General features: G+C 40.3%; 1 protein-coding gene across 2 annotated transcripts in view; it reads left to right on the forward strand.

Moving 5' to 3' along the window:
* The window catches only part of CACNB4 (calcium voltage-gated channel auxiliary subunit beta 4), a gene marked incomplete at its 5' end in the record, with an annotated part of 279,573 nt that overhangs the window by 119,000 nt on the left and 141,626 nt on the right, over window positions 1–18,947 (forward strand). The window contains one exon of one of the 2 annotated variants that reach the window (XM_080690245.1): window positions 17,663–17,707. The exons of the other annotated variant lie outside the window; for it this stretch is intronic. Coding sequence (XP_080546371.1) covers window positions 17,663–17,707 — 45 coding nt within the window. Of the gene's footprint in view, window positions 1–17,662; window positions 17,708–18,947 lie in introns of those variants that run through there. 2 annotated transcript variants of the gene reach the window in all.

The raw sequence follows: 18,947 nt of genomic DNA on the forward strand, positions 1-18,947 counted from the left end.
GAGACGAGGGTACTTCCTAAGCCCAGGTTATTTCCAATTAATGAATTTGCTAAATGTGATACCAGTATCCGTAGCCATAGACTTTTTCTCTATGGTGTTTAATTGTGTGCAGGGAGAATAACGGGAAGTTGGGAGATAGGAGTGGAATTTGGGGGGGTTGGAAAGGTGAGCTGGGGTTTCATATTTTTGTAAATTTCACCATAAGTTGGTGAATGACGTGAATATTTATCCCCATTCATAGAATGCAGGCATAGATTCTCTTTGAGTGGAAAAAAGTGCCAATTTGGAAATTTAGACCAGGTGCTAATCCTAACTACTGTGTAAATACTTCTCCCAAGGGCTGGGGATATAAAGAAAAGGTTTATCAGTGTTTAGATTACTTCCTTTTCATGTAAAAGAAGATTATTCTTAGAAATGAGACTAACAGCTATGAGCAATGTTATGTCACCCTATAAAAGTACATCTCACAGGAAGAATAAGTTGCTTTATGGATGTTGGGTCAGAACTGTAGAACACAATGCTACTTTAGGGAATGATGCTGTCCTTTGTGTTTTCACGGAATTGCACGCAATGGCTCATCACCCAGTGGATATGGTGTCTTGAACTATTATGTTCTCAACCAAATGATCTTCTCATTCAGTTGCTTCATATAATGACTATGGAATGTTAAACAGTATGGACCATAGAGCCTCTACTAACTTTGTTTCTGTATTATAAAAGGATTTTTAAAAACTTCCACAAGTGATTCTGATCTTCTCCAAGTTTGAGAGCCATAGCCTTGGGTCTCATTTCCATAAAACTTTCCAAAAAGTGATTGGACAGTAGGACCTCATAGTCTCCTATGTAGATGTGAAAATCTGTCACTCAGAGACTGTAAGTTAGCCATGCTTATGGGAAAAAATTTTTCATTAAAGAAGTTTATTAGAAAGATAGAAATACAGAGGATAGGTACAGCTCCATACCAGACTGGCATGGAAGGGTGACTCGAATGAATACACCTTATGGGAAAAATTTAAATATATATAAAACATACATTATAATATATAATATAACATATTATAATATATAATTATATTTATTATATAATATATACTTATATACTTATATAATATTAATATAATATATTATATTATAATATATTATAATATAATATATTATAATATAATATAATATATTATAATATATTATATAATATATATTATATATAGTCACAAATGTATGTTCATTAGCAAAAAATGAAAATTAAAATGGTAGTAAGATGCTATTTATTTTATATTAAATTAATAAATTAAAAAATTACAGTCTTAGATCTCCACTCATCCCATAGCTGGTGATGGGGCTAAGGGTTAGTATTTCACATCAAACTAATAGGTATGTAAGTCAGTAAAAATTTCTGTACAGCATTTGGCAGTCTGATCAAAAAGCTGAAAAATGTTCATGCACTTTTGCCCAAGAATGTCTGGGAATATAGCCCAGGAAAATAATCTAATTTCAGACTAATAATGCTTCCAACAATTATTCATATTAGCGTAACAACAGGAACTGTACCATACATACCCATATAATGCAATATATACAATTGTAATAAACTGTGTTCATAAGGAGTGTTTAGTAATGTGAGAAAATGCTTATGTTGTTCTTGTTAAGAGAACATGAAAATTAAAATGCAGAATGTTCTAAATGTAAAGCAATATACATTCAGAGAAGACAAATAACAAAGTATTGTATTTTAGTAATAAGACTATAGACTTTTTTCTTTCCTTTGTATTTTTCTCAATATCCCAAGTTTTCTACAATACCTCTTTTTAAAAAGCCTTATTTCACTTTTATAATCATAGAAAGAAATTTATTAATTAGAAATGCTTTACAGGTAGGTTCCCTGGGGGAAGGAAGAGGAGAAGGGAACAAGAAGAACTGATAAAGGAAATAGTTCAAATAATGGTAGGTCCCTATATAAGGATATCACTATCAATTTCACGAACATGTACAGGGAGGGAAGAGGTAGGGAGTGGGGTGGGATCCAGAGGGAAACATACCAAGTGCTATATGCAGGTATGTTTGAATACTTTGACCCTCACTATGATCTATAATTACGATGCACCAATAAAAGTATAAAAATGATTTAAAGCAAAAAATAAAAAGAAGAACCAGTTGTGGAATAGTTCATTGAGGAAAGTTAATTTATAAAGGGAAAATTTGAAGGAAATTGTAAATAGACCAAAAAAATCCTCAAGTTGCTTTGAAGCATAAAAGGCAAAAGGAGGCTGGATCATAATCTTCTGTTTTGGGGAAAGTACAATGAGTGGATACAGTATGGGTAAGATGAGAAATATGTTGTAGGGGTGCAGGGGGCAAGTAATGAAAAATGTATTTTAAGCCAAGCATGGTGGCACATGCTCGCAATCTCAGTACGTGGGAGGTTGGGACAGGAGGACCACAGGTTCAAAGCCATCCTTAGCAACTTAGCAAGGCCCTCTGCAACTTAGTGACACCTTGTTTCCAAATAAGAAGTAAATTGGGTTGGGGGTATAACTTAGAGGTAGAATACGTCTGGGTTCAATTCCCAGTTAAAAAAAAAAAAAGGAAAAGAAAAAGAAAAACTTATTTTATTCTCTTTTTTATGGCTTCTAAGTTGCATGGTGTTAGGAAGCTTTTCTGCAATTTCTAACCCTTCAGGTCTTTCTGATTATTTTATGTTCATCAACCAGATGGTTAAATGGAGTAAACACAACCAACAAAAGCTGAATGTGAAAAGAAATGGATGACTCTGCTGGTTATGAAATTAGCTTGATCATTTCTTTTTCCTTCTGGGCCTTTTATTCTTCTTACATTTTTAGTGGTTGATTTGCTTAATTGAGGAAAGGAGAACGATTTCCCAAGTTTCATATCTTACTCTTCTTGTAGGTATCTTCTTCCAAGGTGAACCTGTATGAGTTGGTCCATAGGACATCTTCCTGATGTTGCCTTTCAGCGTGAGATTTTAATAGGAAGCTTTGAAGGTACCTGGCTGAGAAGAGCTCATGACTTTTCATTGTTCACCTGAATGTTCAATCTGAATGTTCACCAAGAATATTTCTTTTCCTCATGCCTGCTGATAGTACTCTGAGAGCCATCATAACTTGTTTATGAATTTCTCTTTGTTTCTTTTGGAATGGATAGCCAGTGAATCTCTTTCATTGTGTGTCAATATTTTCTTGTCATGTTAAGACAGTTTCTAGCTGGGTGTGGTGGCACACACTTGTAATCCCAGCATTCGGGAGGCTGAGATGGAGGATCGCGGTTCATGGACCGCCTCAGCTACTTAGTGAGGCCCTCTGCAACTTGGTGAGACCCTGTTTCAAATTAAAGAATAAGCCGGGCGTGGTGGCGCACGCTTGTAATCCCCGCGCTTGGGAGGCAGAGACAGGAGGATTGCGCAGGTTCGAAGCCAGCCGCGTGCGCTGGCTTAGGAGACCCTGTTTCCAAATAAAAATGTAAAAATAGGTCTGGGAGTGTAGCCCAGAAGTAGAAGGGCTTCCAGGAACCCCAATACCACCAAAAAAATAAAAAAATAAAAAAATAAAGAATAAAAAATAGGGCAGGGAGTGTAGCTCAGAGGTTGAATGCCCCTGAGTTCCATCCTCAGACCTGTAAAAAAAGAAGAAAAAAGACAGTTTCTTCCTGTGTGTGCACTGTAGGCTTAGGTGGGTGGTTAAAGGCGAGGACGCGCAGGGAGCTTATGGTTTGAAAGTGCTTCTGGACTGACTAGTTAAACTTTGCTGTCTTGTATTGAATATTTATTTAAAGGTGATTTGATGTTGAAAGGATAACTATTAGGAATAATTCATTTAAACTACTGTTTTTGAAAATTGCAATACTGTTGCTTTTCCCAAATTAAAAGGAAATGGATTTCTGAGGTACACAAGACCAGAGGGTCAAGTAGTATTTATAGCTTACCTCCCACACAAAGTTCAGAAGCGCAGTGAGTGTGATATGTTATAGTACACAGAACAGCTAAATATTTATTTGAATATGGCTATTTTTAATTCTTCGGTCCCTCTTTCTTAAATATGTGAGAATTCATTTTCTGTTGTTAAGAAAGATGCATTACCAAGCAAGTTTGCAAAGCCTAGTGTGTGTGTATGTATACTAAAGTCTATAGTTTGTATGTTTTTTGACTTGAGACACATGTAAAAAATAAGAAATTATTAATGATGTTTTATATTTTCCTCTATTTTCTGTCAATACAACTGTATTTTATTTTTATTTGTCCCAAATTTGTACTATTTTCTCTGGAGATGATTGTTATTTTCCTTGAATACTTGATGCCAGAATCAACTGAGAATTGGAATTTAGATCAAGTAATTCAGTTTGTTTCCATTTATGCCTCTTGAGGAAAGGCTTTGGACTTAGAGCTCCAACCAGTTTTCCATCCAGTACTGCAAAGGAAATGACGAAGCAGACTGGAAACTGAAAGAAATGATACTGAAAAATCTAAATCTCCAAAAGGAAATCCTTGTGGCCTTTGCTCAAAGGTGGTGGATATTTTTCTCTTTGTAGTAATCTACTTAAATTCAAACTCTCATTTGAGCTTGGAAAAAGCAGTGTAGAGTATAGAGTGTGTGTGTGTGTGTGTGTGTGTGTGTGTGTGTGTGTGTGTGTGTGTGTATGCGCATGGGCACACATGCATATAACTCACAAGTGTTTTGCTTTTATTCCTAGTCTTTGGTTTCAGAAAATAATAGGCTAGCCATGTACAGTAGTAATTCTCTGTTTTCAGTGGTGATGGAGGATGGGTTGGGGGTTTGTGGTCATTGACCACCATCTTAGGTTTGTCAGCATATATGAAAGAAGAATTTAAAGTAATGATATAACCTAGGAAGTACCTTTTTCTGAGTTCAGTTTGTTTTCTAGCTATATTTTTTTCTGGATGCTTTTGTTTATGTTCTAATGACCCCTATATTTTTAGTAACTTTTTTTTTTTTGTAACACTGGGGATTGAACCCAGGGGCATTCTACTTCCAGGCTATACCCCAAGCCCTAGTTTTTATTTTGAAACAGGGTCTCACTAAGTTGCAGAGGGCCTCACTAACCACGGTTGGCCATAAACCTGCGATCCTTCTGTGTCAGCCTTCCTAGTACTGGGATTACAAGTGTGCACCACCATGCCTGGCTTTTAGTGACTTTTAAAGCTGATATTAGTTAGGCTCAGCTGCTGCAAAAAAAGATCTTCAATTAAATTTACTCTAATAAAATAGAAATGTCTTTCTCTTTTACATAATAATGCAGAAGTTTCTTTATACTACATCATTAGGGTGAGGTTCTCATTGTAGGATGGAAGTTTGTCCATTAATACAATATCTAAAAGAATAGAGAAGAGAACATGTAATAGGAAGAGGCAGTATCCTTCTAAGGAAGTAATGTGTAGTTCTAATACATTACCATCACTACCATTATGCTGGCAAGACCATTGTCAAAGTTAGTGGCAAGAGATGCTGTGAAGTATAGTTTGTAGTTAGGCGTTGCCTTGCTAATATCAGTGTAGAATTGGGTTTATTGTTAAATGGAAGAAATGAAGAAGGGGTACTGGAGCTTTTAATCACCTTTGCCACACAGAATAGTAGAGAGGTCAGAGTTCAGCAGTGTGCACCCAAACCACCATTGTCTCATGACCTCTCATGGAGTTGCAGAAACAGAAAGCAGTCCACCTCACCAGTCCATTGCCCAAGATGAGCCTACCCTAGCTTGGCGGTACTTAAAAGGCTCTACATCTGCTTGCAGTAGGTGTCTAGAAGGAGCATTGCTACTCTAAGCTCAGTATTTTGGAACCAGCCAGATTTCTGTATTCACTTTTGAGTATAATCTTGAAACATCCCTTAGTGTTGTGTTTTATCATGGAGGTTATTAGACTAACTTAGATGGCTTTTTTTTTCACTATAGTTATTGAACTTCCACTGTTTTTCAGTTATTGTAATAGGTGTTGGGTTAGAGAGGGTAGATTAATAAGATGAATAAGACATAGTCTCTGCTATTGAGGAATATGTGGTATGACATTCTTTCCCAAAGGCAAATAGGTATTTCTCCAAAACAAATTTTTGGAAAATATTCTAGTCCTTAATATTACCACCTACTCATCCTCCAATATTCGCTCTTCCCATAGATTCTACCCAAGAAGAACCCCTGCCAGTGACACGAGTCCAGCTCACACCTGAGTTCTGAGCACCCTTTTCCATTTTGTGTCCCATTTTCTAAATCCTCAGCAGCTCTAAAATGGACCTTATAGTTTCTTGGCTTCTTCCCTTTCTGTTGATTTACACAAGAGCTAAAACATCTACTAGACGAGGTTGTGCTGTGTTATGAAGGAGGAAAAGACATCATCATGGCTCATAATGTGACTTTTCATATTTGTTGTTCAGTTCCTGCAGCCAGTATTACTGAGTCTTCTATGGAATGAATTGTAGGGGTAGAAAGTCGTTTGTTCATCTTGTCTTGGAAGAAACAGGTCTACTGGCTGAATTATGCCATGATGTGTTTTAGTTAACCCACCTGTAGTGATAGGGCACCAAAGAATGCTAAGGCAACATGGAAAACTGTCTCCTATTTGGGAGAAGATTTTAGTGATATTTATGTTGCCTTAAAGAAAGAATGAGTTTACCAATAGTAAAAGTTGGAGTTGAGGGTAGCAGGGCAGGATTAGTGATTTCCAGACAGAGGGGGCCTCACATGCAAAGTGTGAAAGCATGAAAGGTCATGAGATCTTGTCTCCATCACCAAAAAACCAAACCCAAACAACAACATAAAAACAACCCAAAAGCCTTCCACTGACACACTGTAAATTATGGTTTCTTTGAAATACAGATATTGCTAAAACAGTAGCTCCATGTTATACCTAGATTATCTAATTTGTCAAACTCTAGATCTGAACAGGACCCTTCTCTTCCAATTAGAGCATGAAAACAACTTGCCAGGGACCCTCTAGGGATGCTCATGTCTTATGTTTTTTTTAGCTCTAAAAAATACCGTTTCACTTCTTCGAGCTGTTTTTTTTTTTTTTTTTTTTTTAGTCACTGTGCTGTTTGGCAGCCAAAGTGCAGACATAGTCAAAGAGTTCAAGGCTGTCATGAATTATTGATGTATTTATGGAAAGCCATCCATGTGCAGGCACTGTGCTAGGCTGTGGCCGTGAGTTAAAAGCCGCCTGGTCTTTGACCTTCCCATAAGACTCACACTCAAATGACAGATAGGAAGTTATCAGTCTTGCTAATGTGTGCTCATGGGATGTGATTAGGGAGGAAGCCTGGGGTTCTAGGCAGAGGGCCTACCACAGACCAAGCCAGGGGTGGGTGAAAGTGCTAATCCCTAGAAAGCCAGGCTGGCTGCAAAGGGGAGAGGCAAGCAAAATGAGGGGTCCAAGTCAAGAAGTGTGTGGTCATGTCAAACTATGTCAAGGATTTACATCTTTCTCCTAAGAGCAAGGAAGAAGCCATTGAAGGATTTTTGAACAAGATCCAGCACATCTGATTGTTGTTGAAGAAACATTAGATACTCAGTAAGCCATTTATGGGTGCTGCTTATAAACCACATTATCCAATCAAAGAGAAAAACTGCTCCTGAAAGGGAAAAATGTGATTTTTTAAACCTAAAAGTAATAACAATACAGAAAAAAATTGCACAAATTTTACATGTACATTTTAAAGACCCCAAATTAAAATGTTTACCTTTTCTACAATGCTTGGAACCAGAGGATGGAAGGAGTCCCACCTTTGAGAGGGGGGGTCCCAAAACCAAGTAGTAACTTGGTGGCTGATTTACTTTGCCCCACCCTCTGCGGAGCTGTCCCCTTCCTTCCCCCTTCCTGCCTCCCTCTCCTGCTGCAGGATTGCAGATAAAGGAATTACTTCCTAGAGCTCTTCTAGGCTTCTCTGGATGTGAGGGCTTTGATCACAACCATCTCTTCAGTTCAACCCCTGTCGTTAGGATCTCCATTGTTGCTGCCACGCCACTTCAGTCCGCTTCCTGGTGACACGGTCCTGTCTTACTGACCTCGGTGTCCCCGTCTCTGTGGTGGTTTTGTGCAGCAGTTAGCAACTGAGAGCTATAACTTTTAGTATTGATGACATTAATTAAGAAATATATGGGCAATAGGGAGGAGACCAGCCCAACTCAGCTCCTTAGGTATATTTTGGAAAATAAAATCGTTACATTTGTGAATATTGTGGCTTTATAGAATGCTTTTGCCAAAAGATTGGCTTTTGTATTTTTATTTATTTATTTATTTATTTATTTATTTATTTATTTATTTTATTGGTGCACTGTATTCATACATCACAGTGGGATACAAACTTTTGTAGACATACATGCACACATCGCCCAGTCAGCCCCCACCCGATCCCCACCCCATTACCTCCCCATCCCTCCTTCCCACGCTTGGCTTAGTGGTTGACATCTAGAATTATAGCAATTTATCTAAAATTAAAAATGATAATCTCACATAACAGTTTCATTTGTCTGATACCAAGCTTTTGATGACTTAAAGATTACATTTCAATATTTCTTTTTGCTTTCTTTCTTACCAGAGAATATTTTTTTCTATTTTTTTTAGGTGAAACTATCATATATTTATATATTTATTTTTCAGAAAAAAATCTATCCTAATATGGAATATGGACTCTAGATACCCAAAACGATCTTGAAATAGAACAAAGCTAGAAGATATATATTTTCTGATTTCAAACCATATAAAGCTACAATAATTGAAACAGTGTAGTACTGTTCTAAAGGCAGATATATAAACCATTGGAGTTAAATACAAGCCTAGAGCTAAATTCTTCCCTATATTATCAAGTTATTTTTGACAAGGTTTCCACGAACATTTGGTGGTAGAAATAATAATCTTTTAACTAAATATTGTTGAAACATAATAATTACATGGAAAAGAATAAAGTTGGACCCTTACCTAATCCCATATACAAGTATTAACTCAAAATAGATAAAAGACCTAAATATAAATCTTAAGACTATAAACTTTTAGGAGAAAATCTGGGTCATAAAACCTCACAACATTGAAATTGGCAGTGATTTCTTGGATATGATTTCAATGGCACAGGCAACAGAAGAGTATACAAACTCCCTAAAAAATAAAAAAATATTGTATATCCAAAGACAATGTGAACAGAGTTAAAAGTTACTAATAGAATTGGATAAAATATTTCCAAATGCTATATCTGAAGGTATATTAATATTCCAACTAGAAATCCTAAAAATTAACAACAATAAAGGCAAACAATACCCTTTAGAGATAGGTAAAAGACTAATATAAATAATGAATCTCCACAGATAACCAATCTTAGTTGTCTGTTGGATGGAAAATCTTGTTTCTCTGGTTCTGGTGTGTGTTACCTATTTCTTCTTTGTAGTTAATCTCTTTGAGTATTTTCTCTAGCGCTGGTTTTGAAGACATAAATTCCTTCAGTTTCTGTTTGTCATGGAAGCTTCTTAATTCTCCATCTAATTTGATAGAAAGTTTTGCTGGGTAGGAAATTTTTGGCTGGAAGTTGTTTTCTTTCAGAGTTTGGAATATGTTACTCCAAGCCCTTCTGGCTCTCATGACTTGGTTTGGGAAGTCTGGAGTGATTCTAATTGGTTTGCCTCTGAATGTCACTTGGCCCTTTGCTTTTGTTGCCTTTAAGATTCTCTGCTTGGCTTCCACAGTGGTCATTTTGACAATTATGTGGTGTGGGGATCCTCTTCTCCGATCCTGTCTAAAGGGAGTTCTATAAGTTTCCTGGATCTGTGTATCAACCTCTTGCTCTATATTTGGAAAATTTTCTGCTATTACTTCGTTGAAGAGATTGTTGATCCCTTTGGTATCACTTTCTTTTCCCTCCTCTATTCCATTTATTCTTAGGTTAGCTCTCTTAAAATGGGCCCATATTTCTTCAATATCAGATTCCTGCTGTCGGATATTTTTTCCTAGATTAGAAACTATGCGTTCATTTTTGGAATGATCATCTTCTAAGAGCGAGATTCTGTTCTCCATGTGGTCTAATCGGTTGTTTGTGCTTTGAATTGAGGCCTTTACTTCATTAATTGCATCCTTTATCTCTTTTTGGCTCTCTCTGAGTTCTTTTCGAAGCACCTCTATTATTTCTACAGTTATTTTCCTGATTTGATCTTCTAGAAATCTCTGTTTTTCTGTTTTATCGGGTTCTGATGTTGTGGGGTTGTGGGCATTCATTGCTCCATTGTTATTCCTCTTTCCCATGATTTCAGAAGTTTGTGCCTTCTCTGGGTTTTTCCCTTGGGTCACTATGACTTCACTTAAGGTGTTCTGGATCTCGAGTCTGTAGTATCTCAGACCCCACTACTCCTTTACTGGGTTGTATCACAGAGTCTCCCACCCAGAGAGTCAATAGAGGCTGCTTTAAACTATGGGGGGTGCCAGGTTGTACGTTCTCCTATGGTGTGCACCGCCCCTCCCCCACTGGGTCAAGTCCCAGGAAGTACAGTACTGGGATTTCTCCTCTGTGGCCCGCAATTTTACTCACTGTTCTTGAGTACGCAGATGTAGCTGTATTGGACTCGTTGAATTCGCTGCTGCTGCCGCCGCCGGTGGCAATATGGCGCCGCTGCCACGCCCTCGGCCGTGAGGCTGGCTTATTTCTTCTTGGTTTTGAATTCCACTCTGAGTTCTTGCAGCGTGTGCTGAGCTCAGCCACTGGGAGCTTTAGATGTTCCTTGCGCTGAAAAATCCCGCCTGGCTGTTCCGCAGTGGCTCACCTCGGCTTGCTGTAGCCGTCCGTTGAACTCGCCACTGCCGCCGGCAGTATGGCGCTGCTGCCGCGTCCTCGGGCGTGAAGCCGGTGTATCTCCTCTGTGGCTCTGAGCTCTGTTCTCAGACCACTTTCTCTCTGGAGCCTGGTGATTTTTTTGTTTCTCTGGTGATGGTGTTTTCTGGCTATGAAAGGCGCTGATTTTGTGGTAATGGAGATTGGTTGTTAGCGGGGCTCTTAAGCCCCGCTTTTCTCGGTCGCCATCTTCCCGGAAGTCGTATTTTTTTTTTTTTTAACAGAAATTTCAGACAGTGAAAGATTCTGAGTATTATGTCAATCACAGGAAGGGATCTGTCACTTTCTGGCAAGTTGAATAGGCCATGGGAATTTTTTCTACCTTAACTATACTTGCTCCTTTATGAATTATGAAGCATTATTTTCTCCTGAAGCCATCAAGATTGGCAGGGAGGAGGGAAGCTAGTCCATGTATTCATTCTTCGGCTGCACATCTCTGGGGGTTTCTGTCGCTGCCTTTTCCTTTTGATCTCTGTCGCTCTGTTTCTCTCTGAGCTTCTCTCTCTCCTCTGGGTTCCTTGGTACATTCTCTTAATGGACTTGTAACAGGATTGTCATGAGGATTATTTTCTCAGTAGTAGTTTGTGACAGGATGTGGCAGTCCAGGCTGGTTAGTGGGGGTGATGGAGACCAGAGGCTAGGCAATCAGAACGGCCAGTGAGAGGGCACTTGGGTACACCAAGGCACCAGGGAAAGATGATGAATGCTATAGGGAGGGTGTTGTTAGAAGCCAGAGGAGGTCTGGGTAAGCACACCAGAGTTAGCACAAGAAGAGCCAACCTGGCCAGATAAAGCAGGTAGGCAGCCGGGAGGAGCTGGCGGAAGTTAAGTAGGGCAACAGAAGGTGGGATGCTGGGCTCAGCTCTGGTGGCTGAGACTAGGAACGCTGGTGAGGATGGAGAGGACCAGGTCTGTACCACAGACAAGTATTAGGAATCCCAACCCAGAGGCAAAGGGTACACAGGATCAGGCCAGATCTCAGGCTGAGAGCATAAGAAAAGCCACAACATCACTTACAGAGCTCTGAGTTTATGCCAGACCTCCTTTGAACCTTTTCTTATATTTAGACTTTTAATCTGCATGGGAATCTTGGTATAATCCTCATTATATTAATGGCAGCACAGAGAGCAAAGTAGCTTGAATGTGGTACACAGCCAGAATGTGGTACAGCTGGGATGTTTAGGCAGCTTGGCTCCAGGGCCCATGCTCTTAACCACCCTGCTACATGGTATTCCTGTTACTCAGTGCCAGGAGTGCCATTTACCCAGAGTACAGTGCGCACGGGGCCCTGGAGCTGGGAGATGTCAGCATCCCCAGTTCTGTGCTACTTCCTTTAAAAAGCAAACAAACAAGACCAGTTCTTCCATTCTGTCTCTTCTGTGCCTTTCATCTATTACCTAATTAATTATGGAACTATTATTTTCTCCACATTATAGATAAGGCCCAGGGGGGCTCAAGAACACACCTGCCTTGGTTGTGAGGTCTAGAAGATGATGGTGCAGGACTGCTAGAATCAGAATATATTGTCTATAGTATTTTGTTTTGTTTTCATTCTCTTGTTTGCCCTGTTCTGTTGCCACTATCCATCTGAAGAAACAAGGGTACGATATTAACACTTCCAAAGCCACACAGATTTCTGGGGACAAAGGAGTAAGTTAGAACTTGTAGATGTGAAGAGGAGCAAAACTCCCAGCACATGGTTGTCACTTAGTAAAACTTAAAACAAAGAGCAAAAGGATTCTCCAGTTCGAAGTGACAAACACCTTGGCTTTTGCTCTAGTACATAAAGCCAACAAGAAGGCGAGTCTTTGCTGAGTCCTAGCATCCTTCTTTTGCCTCTTTCTTGGTCTCTCAGAGACTTGCTATAGAATTCATAACCACAGGGGCTTAGAAGAGCAAAATTTTGGAGAAATCTGGGTGAAAATTGGACAGCGAATTTCCTTGTCATATCTAAATCGACACCTATTGTCCTGGTCATGGCTATCTATAACTCATAGCTAATCATCTTATTCTTGGTTTTTCTGTCTTTCCCCTCCTTTCCAAACACATAGAAGACAGAAATACTTGTGATTTGTATTCTACTGTCAAGCCCACTGTGGTTTGCTGTTCCACAAAGCCCAGCACTGGTTAAAAAAAAAGAACTCCTTATATCAAAGTTTGAAGTCAGCAAAGACTAACAAAGTAATGTTGCCTTGTGGTACTAAACAGAGCTTTCTTGGGATGTTGACAGCTATTACGTGCCTTCTATGGAACTGAGATTAGCCGAGGCATTTGTCAAATTACAAGAACAAGCTGGGCGTGGTGGCGCACGCTTGTATTCCCCGCGCTTGGGAAGCGGAGACAGGAGGATTGCACAGGTTCGAAGCCAGCCGCACGCGCTGGCTTAGGAGACCCTGTTTCCAAATAAAAATATAAAATAGGTCTGGGAGTGTAGCCCAGAGGTAGAAGGGCTTCCAGGAACCCCAGTACCACCAAAAAAAAAAAAAAAATTACAAGAACAATCTCCCCACCAAGAATCACGTGGAATTTATAGATACAAGATCATAGAGGCAGTGCCTTTTCCATAGGGTCTTTTGACTGTGTGTGTGTGTGTGTGTGTGTGTGTGTGTGTGTGTGTGTTTAGTACCAGAATTTGAACCCAGCAGCATTCTACCTCCAAGATATACCCCCAGTCCTTATTTATTTTATTTTATTGTGGTACTGGGATTTGAACCCATGACTGTTACATCTCTGAGCTACACTCCCAGCCCTATTTCATTTCTTACTTTGAAACAGGGTCTCACTAAGTTACTGAGGGCCTCATCATGTTGCTGAGGCTGGCCTTGAACCTGCGATCTTCCTATTTCACCCTCCCAACTACTAGGATTACAGGTGTGCACCACCACGCCCGCTTATTTTTTATTTTGAAACAGGGTCTCACTAAGTTACCAAGTTATCCTTAAACTTGCAATTCTCCTTTCTGAGTCTCCCAAGTACTGGGATTACAGGCATGTGTCATTGCACCTGGCGGGCCTTTTGACTTTGTACCATTGATTGTAATGAGAAATGGCTTGTAAGGAAGTGGTCAAAAAGAGTGAAGAGAGCAGCCTCAGAATTGGAGGCGTGTTCCTAGAGATTATGTAGTTTTGCAAGCTACTCAGTGATGAGAGGTAGGTGAGTTACTGGGGAACAGCAATACTAGATGAGCCATAGGGCTGTCAGCCTTGTTCTCATTTTAGTCTGAGGTGGGAGAAGATGATCAGGAGGGAGTGGTTTCTCTCCTCCTCTCAATGCATCACTCATCCAGAGACAAAGTAAAAACCAAGGGCGTGCCTATCCCTTCGTTACTTTTCATCTCTTGTTAGAATGAAGCGTGATACCTTTGAAATTTGGCTCTGGGAACTCGAACCTACTGGGATCACCAGGGCCCTTCACCAAAGAGCTGGGGACTTGAGGTGACCTGAAATAGAAGGTGCCCAGGGAACTTTCGGTGCTTCTCAGCCATGTCTTGGTGCAGAATCTTGGGACGGAGATGGTCAGCTTTAAGATCCTTCTGAAGTTCTGAAACTCAGAGTTCCTTTAGGGAGGCTCAGAACTGAGTCTATCACTGGAGTTTATCTGGAACTTTGCTAAGCACTGGGTTGAAACTTTGGGTTGTAGGTGGTATGCTTATTCTGTGTAGATCCAGATCCTGGGGGCCCACTTCCCAATGTATTATTTAATATTTAGCTATTAGCTTGTGGCTGACCCTATGGATTTTCCTTCTGTCTCCTTCCTTCCTTCCTTCCTTCCTTCCTTCCTTCCTTCCTTCCTCCCTCCCTCTTTCTTTCTTTTCTTTTCTTTTCTTTTCTTTTCTTTTCTTTTCTTTTCTTTTCTTTTCTTTTCTTTTCGTTCTTTTCTTTCTCAGTTGGGACCCAAAAGTGTTCTGCTACTGAGATACATCCCTAAGTTCCTCAGGCTAACATCAAATTTGCAATCCTTCTACCTCAACCTCCAAAGTTTCTGGGATTACAGGCATGTGCCACCATTCCTGGCTCAATAACTTTTGACTAGAGAACTTTTAGAATGGAAGGAGTGGGAAAGAATAAGGTTTATCCCACCAAGGTTACCTTTCTGTATTTCATCAAGTTCCTCTGGGGAACATCATACCCAACTGCTCCACACCCCTTATTTTGGAAGCTGCATAAAGAAGGGAGTGAGGGAAGAAGGAATATTAAAGTTGTATAGACTATATGACTTTTTTGCATTCCATATATATATAATTTTGGGGGTGTGTGTGCATGCACTGGGGGGTCAAACTCAGAGTCTCACACATGCTATGAAAAGTTTTCTACCACTTAGCTACACTGTCTGGATTAGGTACTTCCGGGGCTCCCGAATGGTTCGTGATTCTGAGTCCTCAATTTTTTCTAAATTCTGGGGAAGCAGGCAGAAATGATTGCCTCTGCTACACTTGTCCCTGCTATGCTTGACCTGCTGCCTCCCTGCTAACACCCCACCCTGAGTCAGACTGGCTCTCAGTGTGCATTAGTATATCAGAAGATGAGTCTGTGTTCTTGAGATACTTCTTCAGATCCTCACATTGGTTTGGAGCGCTCCAGGGCAGCCCAGCACAGGAGAGCAGTTAAACCATATACAGTTTTCACAGCACAGAGGTTTTGCTCATCTTGAATTACAAAAACGAACTACTCTTTTTCCTTTAATTGATTCCCATCTTAAAATTTAATCAGGAAATCTATATCTATTTATCATCTATACTCTAAACTGAAGTAGTTAAGTAAGAATATGACCTAGAGAATTTAAGGAGAAAAAAAGACCTTGCTTGTCTTAATTTTCTATAGATTTCTATAGATTCTGGCTAAAACATTATATGTCTGTAGTTGGTTAATTCAAAGGACAGAATCCAATCTGTGAATATGAGCTGCAGATCCTCTGACCCCAGTCCTCTTGTTTGCCCCCTGGGAGGAGGGAAGCTGAGGTTCTACCTCAGCTGATGATTTGCTCCGGCAGACACAGCTGTGAACAGGTAGACCTGGCACGCATCTTCTCTCAGCGGAGTCCTGCCCATTGATTGTGCCCACCCTCTTCTGCTATTCTCCTTCTGTGAAGGAAAAAAGCATCAAAGATGACATCTTATATGAACACCACCAGTTCTGAAGGGCAGCTTTTGCTTTTGAAAGGGACTATGCATTGATACCGCTTTTGAGGTGTGTGACTGGGACCCAAAGGCACTGATGGCCAGAGGGGGCCTGAAGGAATGCGCTTTGCTCCTTGGTAGATCTTGTGTTGATCTTGGTGACTCAGGTTTGTTTCTCTGAGTCGTTTTCAGAGGCAACCAGCTAGAAGGACAGGCCTCATTTTCTAGGTCCAGGGCCAGCAATCACTCTTGTGCTGAGTTCCCATGAACTGCAGCCAGTACCTTCTGGCTGACAAAGCACTTGTCATGGATAAGTGTTTATGTTGCACTTTAGATTTGCAAAGTTTTTTCTCCGAGTTATTTCTTACCCCATTTTGGCAGGTGAAGAAACTAGTGATTGTAGTGATGGCAACTGGTCCAGAGTCATCTGACCAGTGAGTAGGAAAACTGAGACTTGACTCAGAGCCTTTGAATTTTACTGGGGTCATTTCCTACCCCAGTGATTCATGCATCTTCTCTAGATTGTGTTCCTTGCCCCCCTCCCCCCAATGTAGCTGTTTTCCTTTTAGAATGAGCTATGGGATTCTCTCATTTCAAAGCTACAGTACATTATTAGTTAACCAGAAAGCCAAAAATATCTAGAGGAACTATATCAGGTGGCCCTGGTATGGAACTTGGCCTTGGCCATCATGAGTTGAGGTATGGTGGGAACAGGGGGAAAGAGTAAGACTTTTCTGCCTGTGTTTTGGGCAAAGAGCCATGCTGTTTTAGAGCTTTTAAAGGTTTATGAATAGGAAAGCAAATGAAAGATACAAACAAAAATATTTGTTGTTACTTAAAAAAAGATCAAACAAATTAAACTAAACAGTCATTCAGCAATTTTGCATCTAGAAGTTGAGAGGTTTAGGGCTTTCTTTTCAAACTTTACTAGTTGGGACACAGAAGTATTTTCTTGCCAGCGAGGCAGAAAGATTTCAGTGAAAAAGCTGAAAACTTTTACTATAGAAATTCCCACAAGAAATCTTACCATCTGTTTATTCTATCCATTTTTCCTTTGCTGTAGGTTTTAAAAAAAAATCAAAACTTATTGCTCTTTTGACTTAAATCACATCCGTTAAGTACAGATGTTAGATGGAGATTAGTATCTCTTCGCCTGTCTTTTTACAATATTCAACGAAAATAAAAGCTCTCCTGTGCTCCCCCCTCCGATTGTGAATTTAATCAAGAAGACGATTGTGTTTGGAGTATTCAATAGCCTACCTTCCCAAACATCTCAGGCAGCCTTTTGGGCATCGATAAATGTTTATCATAGAACTAACAATACAGGCGAAACAGGAAGCAGCTCTTTGCTGGGTAGGATGCTCGAGTCGAGTCACCCTCCACTCTCCCAGGGAATGCTCTTCAGCTGACTGAAGCAGGGGAGCCGAGCCAATCAGAGCCCGCTTTCCTAGCTCAGTCACCAGTCTGTGGTTGAGGAAGGGTTTTGCTTTTTATGCTCTGTATTGGGAAGGCAGATAAAATGCCAGGTCTGGACTGCCTCTGGGGATAACCTCACCCTGTGTGATGTGAATGAATAGCGTCTTGCCTGGTAAATCCACAGGAATTGATAAGGGAGGCTCAGTTCTCCCAAACAGGCCTTTTCTCTTTGAGCTCTAGCTGTGGTTTCTGCAGCAAATTTTGTTTTTGCCTTCAAAGAGGTGCTGTGGATTATCAGACCTCCATGTATGACAATTTGTACCTGCATGGAATTGAAGACTCGGAGGCTGTAAGTATTTCAAAGCTGGCTGCTTCCCTCTCCCCCCTCTCCCTCCTCCCACTCCCCCCTTATTTCTTAGGCAACGCAGGGAACATGGAGCTGAAAGCCAACCTCATTCGGGTGCTCGCTGGCTGCTGTGTAAATGTTCTCTGTATAGTTAACTGAGGCGATTTATTGTCAAGCAAAAAGAAAATTAGAGTGATAGCAAAGGCATCTAAGAGTATAGGCTGTTTGTATTTCTGTGTTACCAGGTCCACGTTTGATCTCAAAAGGGGTAACTGTTCCTCGCAGACTGGTTTGAACTGTGCAGAAAGTGCCTGTGTTTTCCAGTAGCCGGGTTCATAGAAAAGACTCATTCATTATATAATACACATTGTTTGTTGAGCTAGCATGAATGGAAGTTACTAAGCCGTAACTGTATTATTAGGTGCTTTCTGGCCAGGCAAGCAGTGCAGATCTACTGCTCCTTTGTTAAGGAAATCAGATGCAAGGGTTGTAGTCACAGCACCCTGCTGCAGGGCAGTAGGCAGTGTTCCTGTACGCTTCCCTGAAGACCCAAGTAGACTCACATGGTTTTGGACTTAGAAAACTGAACTCCTTTCCTTCCTAGGTCAGGCTTATACACTCTATTAAAATCAGGATCAAATGATTTTCTGAAATCCCTAAAATCATACCAGAGGATACTAGCTTTGGAATATGGGATAAAGCTGATCACTGACTCTTTTTACTATTGCTGATGATAGTACCTGTTTCTTCATCAATCACATAGAAACTTTGCAAGGTGGAGTGCTTGGGAGTGGCTAATGGGACGTGCTGTGGGAAGTCTAAATTTTATATGACTGCAATGCCATATATGTTGTTACAAAACTGGAATGTGTTATATAAGATTCTCTGGCTAAACCACCCAATAAACAGATTAAAACAACAACAACAAAACCCTCTGTGGTATATGTCAGTGCAGACGTATGTATCAAATGATGTGTGCCATTCCATGAGAGATTGAAATCCTCAGTTCTGACCAGGTGTTCTATTTTTCTCTCCCGTCTGTGCTAGCTCGAACTCTAACTCTGTTTCCGCAAAGTCTCTCTGCATGTGGCCCAGCCTGCTTGTAAATGTTCAGATATCAGTTTTCTGTAAGAGACTATAGTCTGAAACAGTGGTGGCTGAAATCAAGAAGGTCTACACTTGCAGGTGGGGTGGGGGAATGGACACAGCAACTACAGGAGTTCAGTTAACCAGCTTCTCTGGC

Source organism: Muscardinus avellanarius, assembly GCF_963383645.1.
Source record: "Muscardinus avellanarius genome assembly, chromosome: 2".
Classification (NCBI taxonomy): Eukaryota; Metazoa; Chordata; class Mammalia; order Rodentia; family Gliridae; genus Muscardinus; species Muscardinus avellanarius.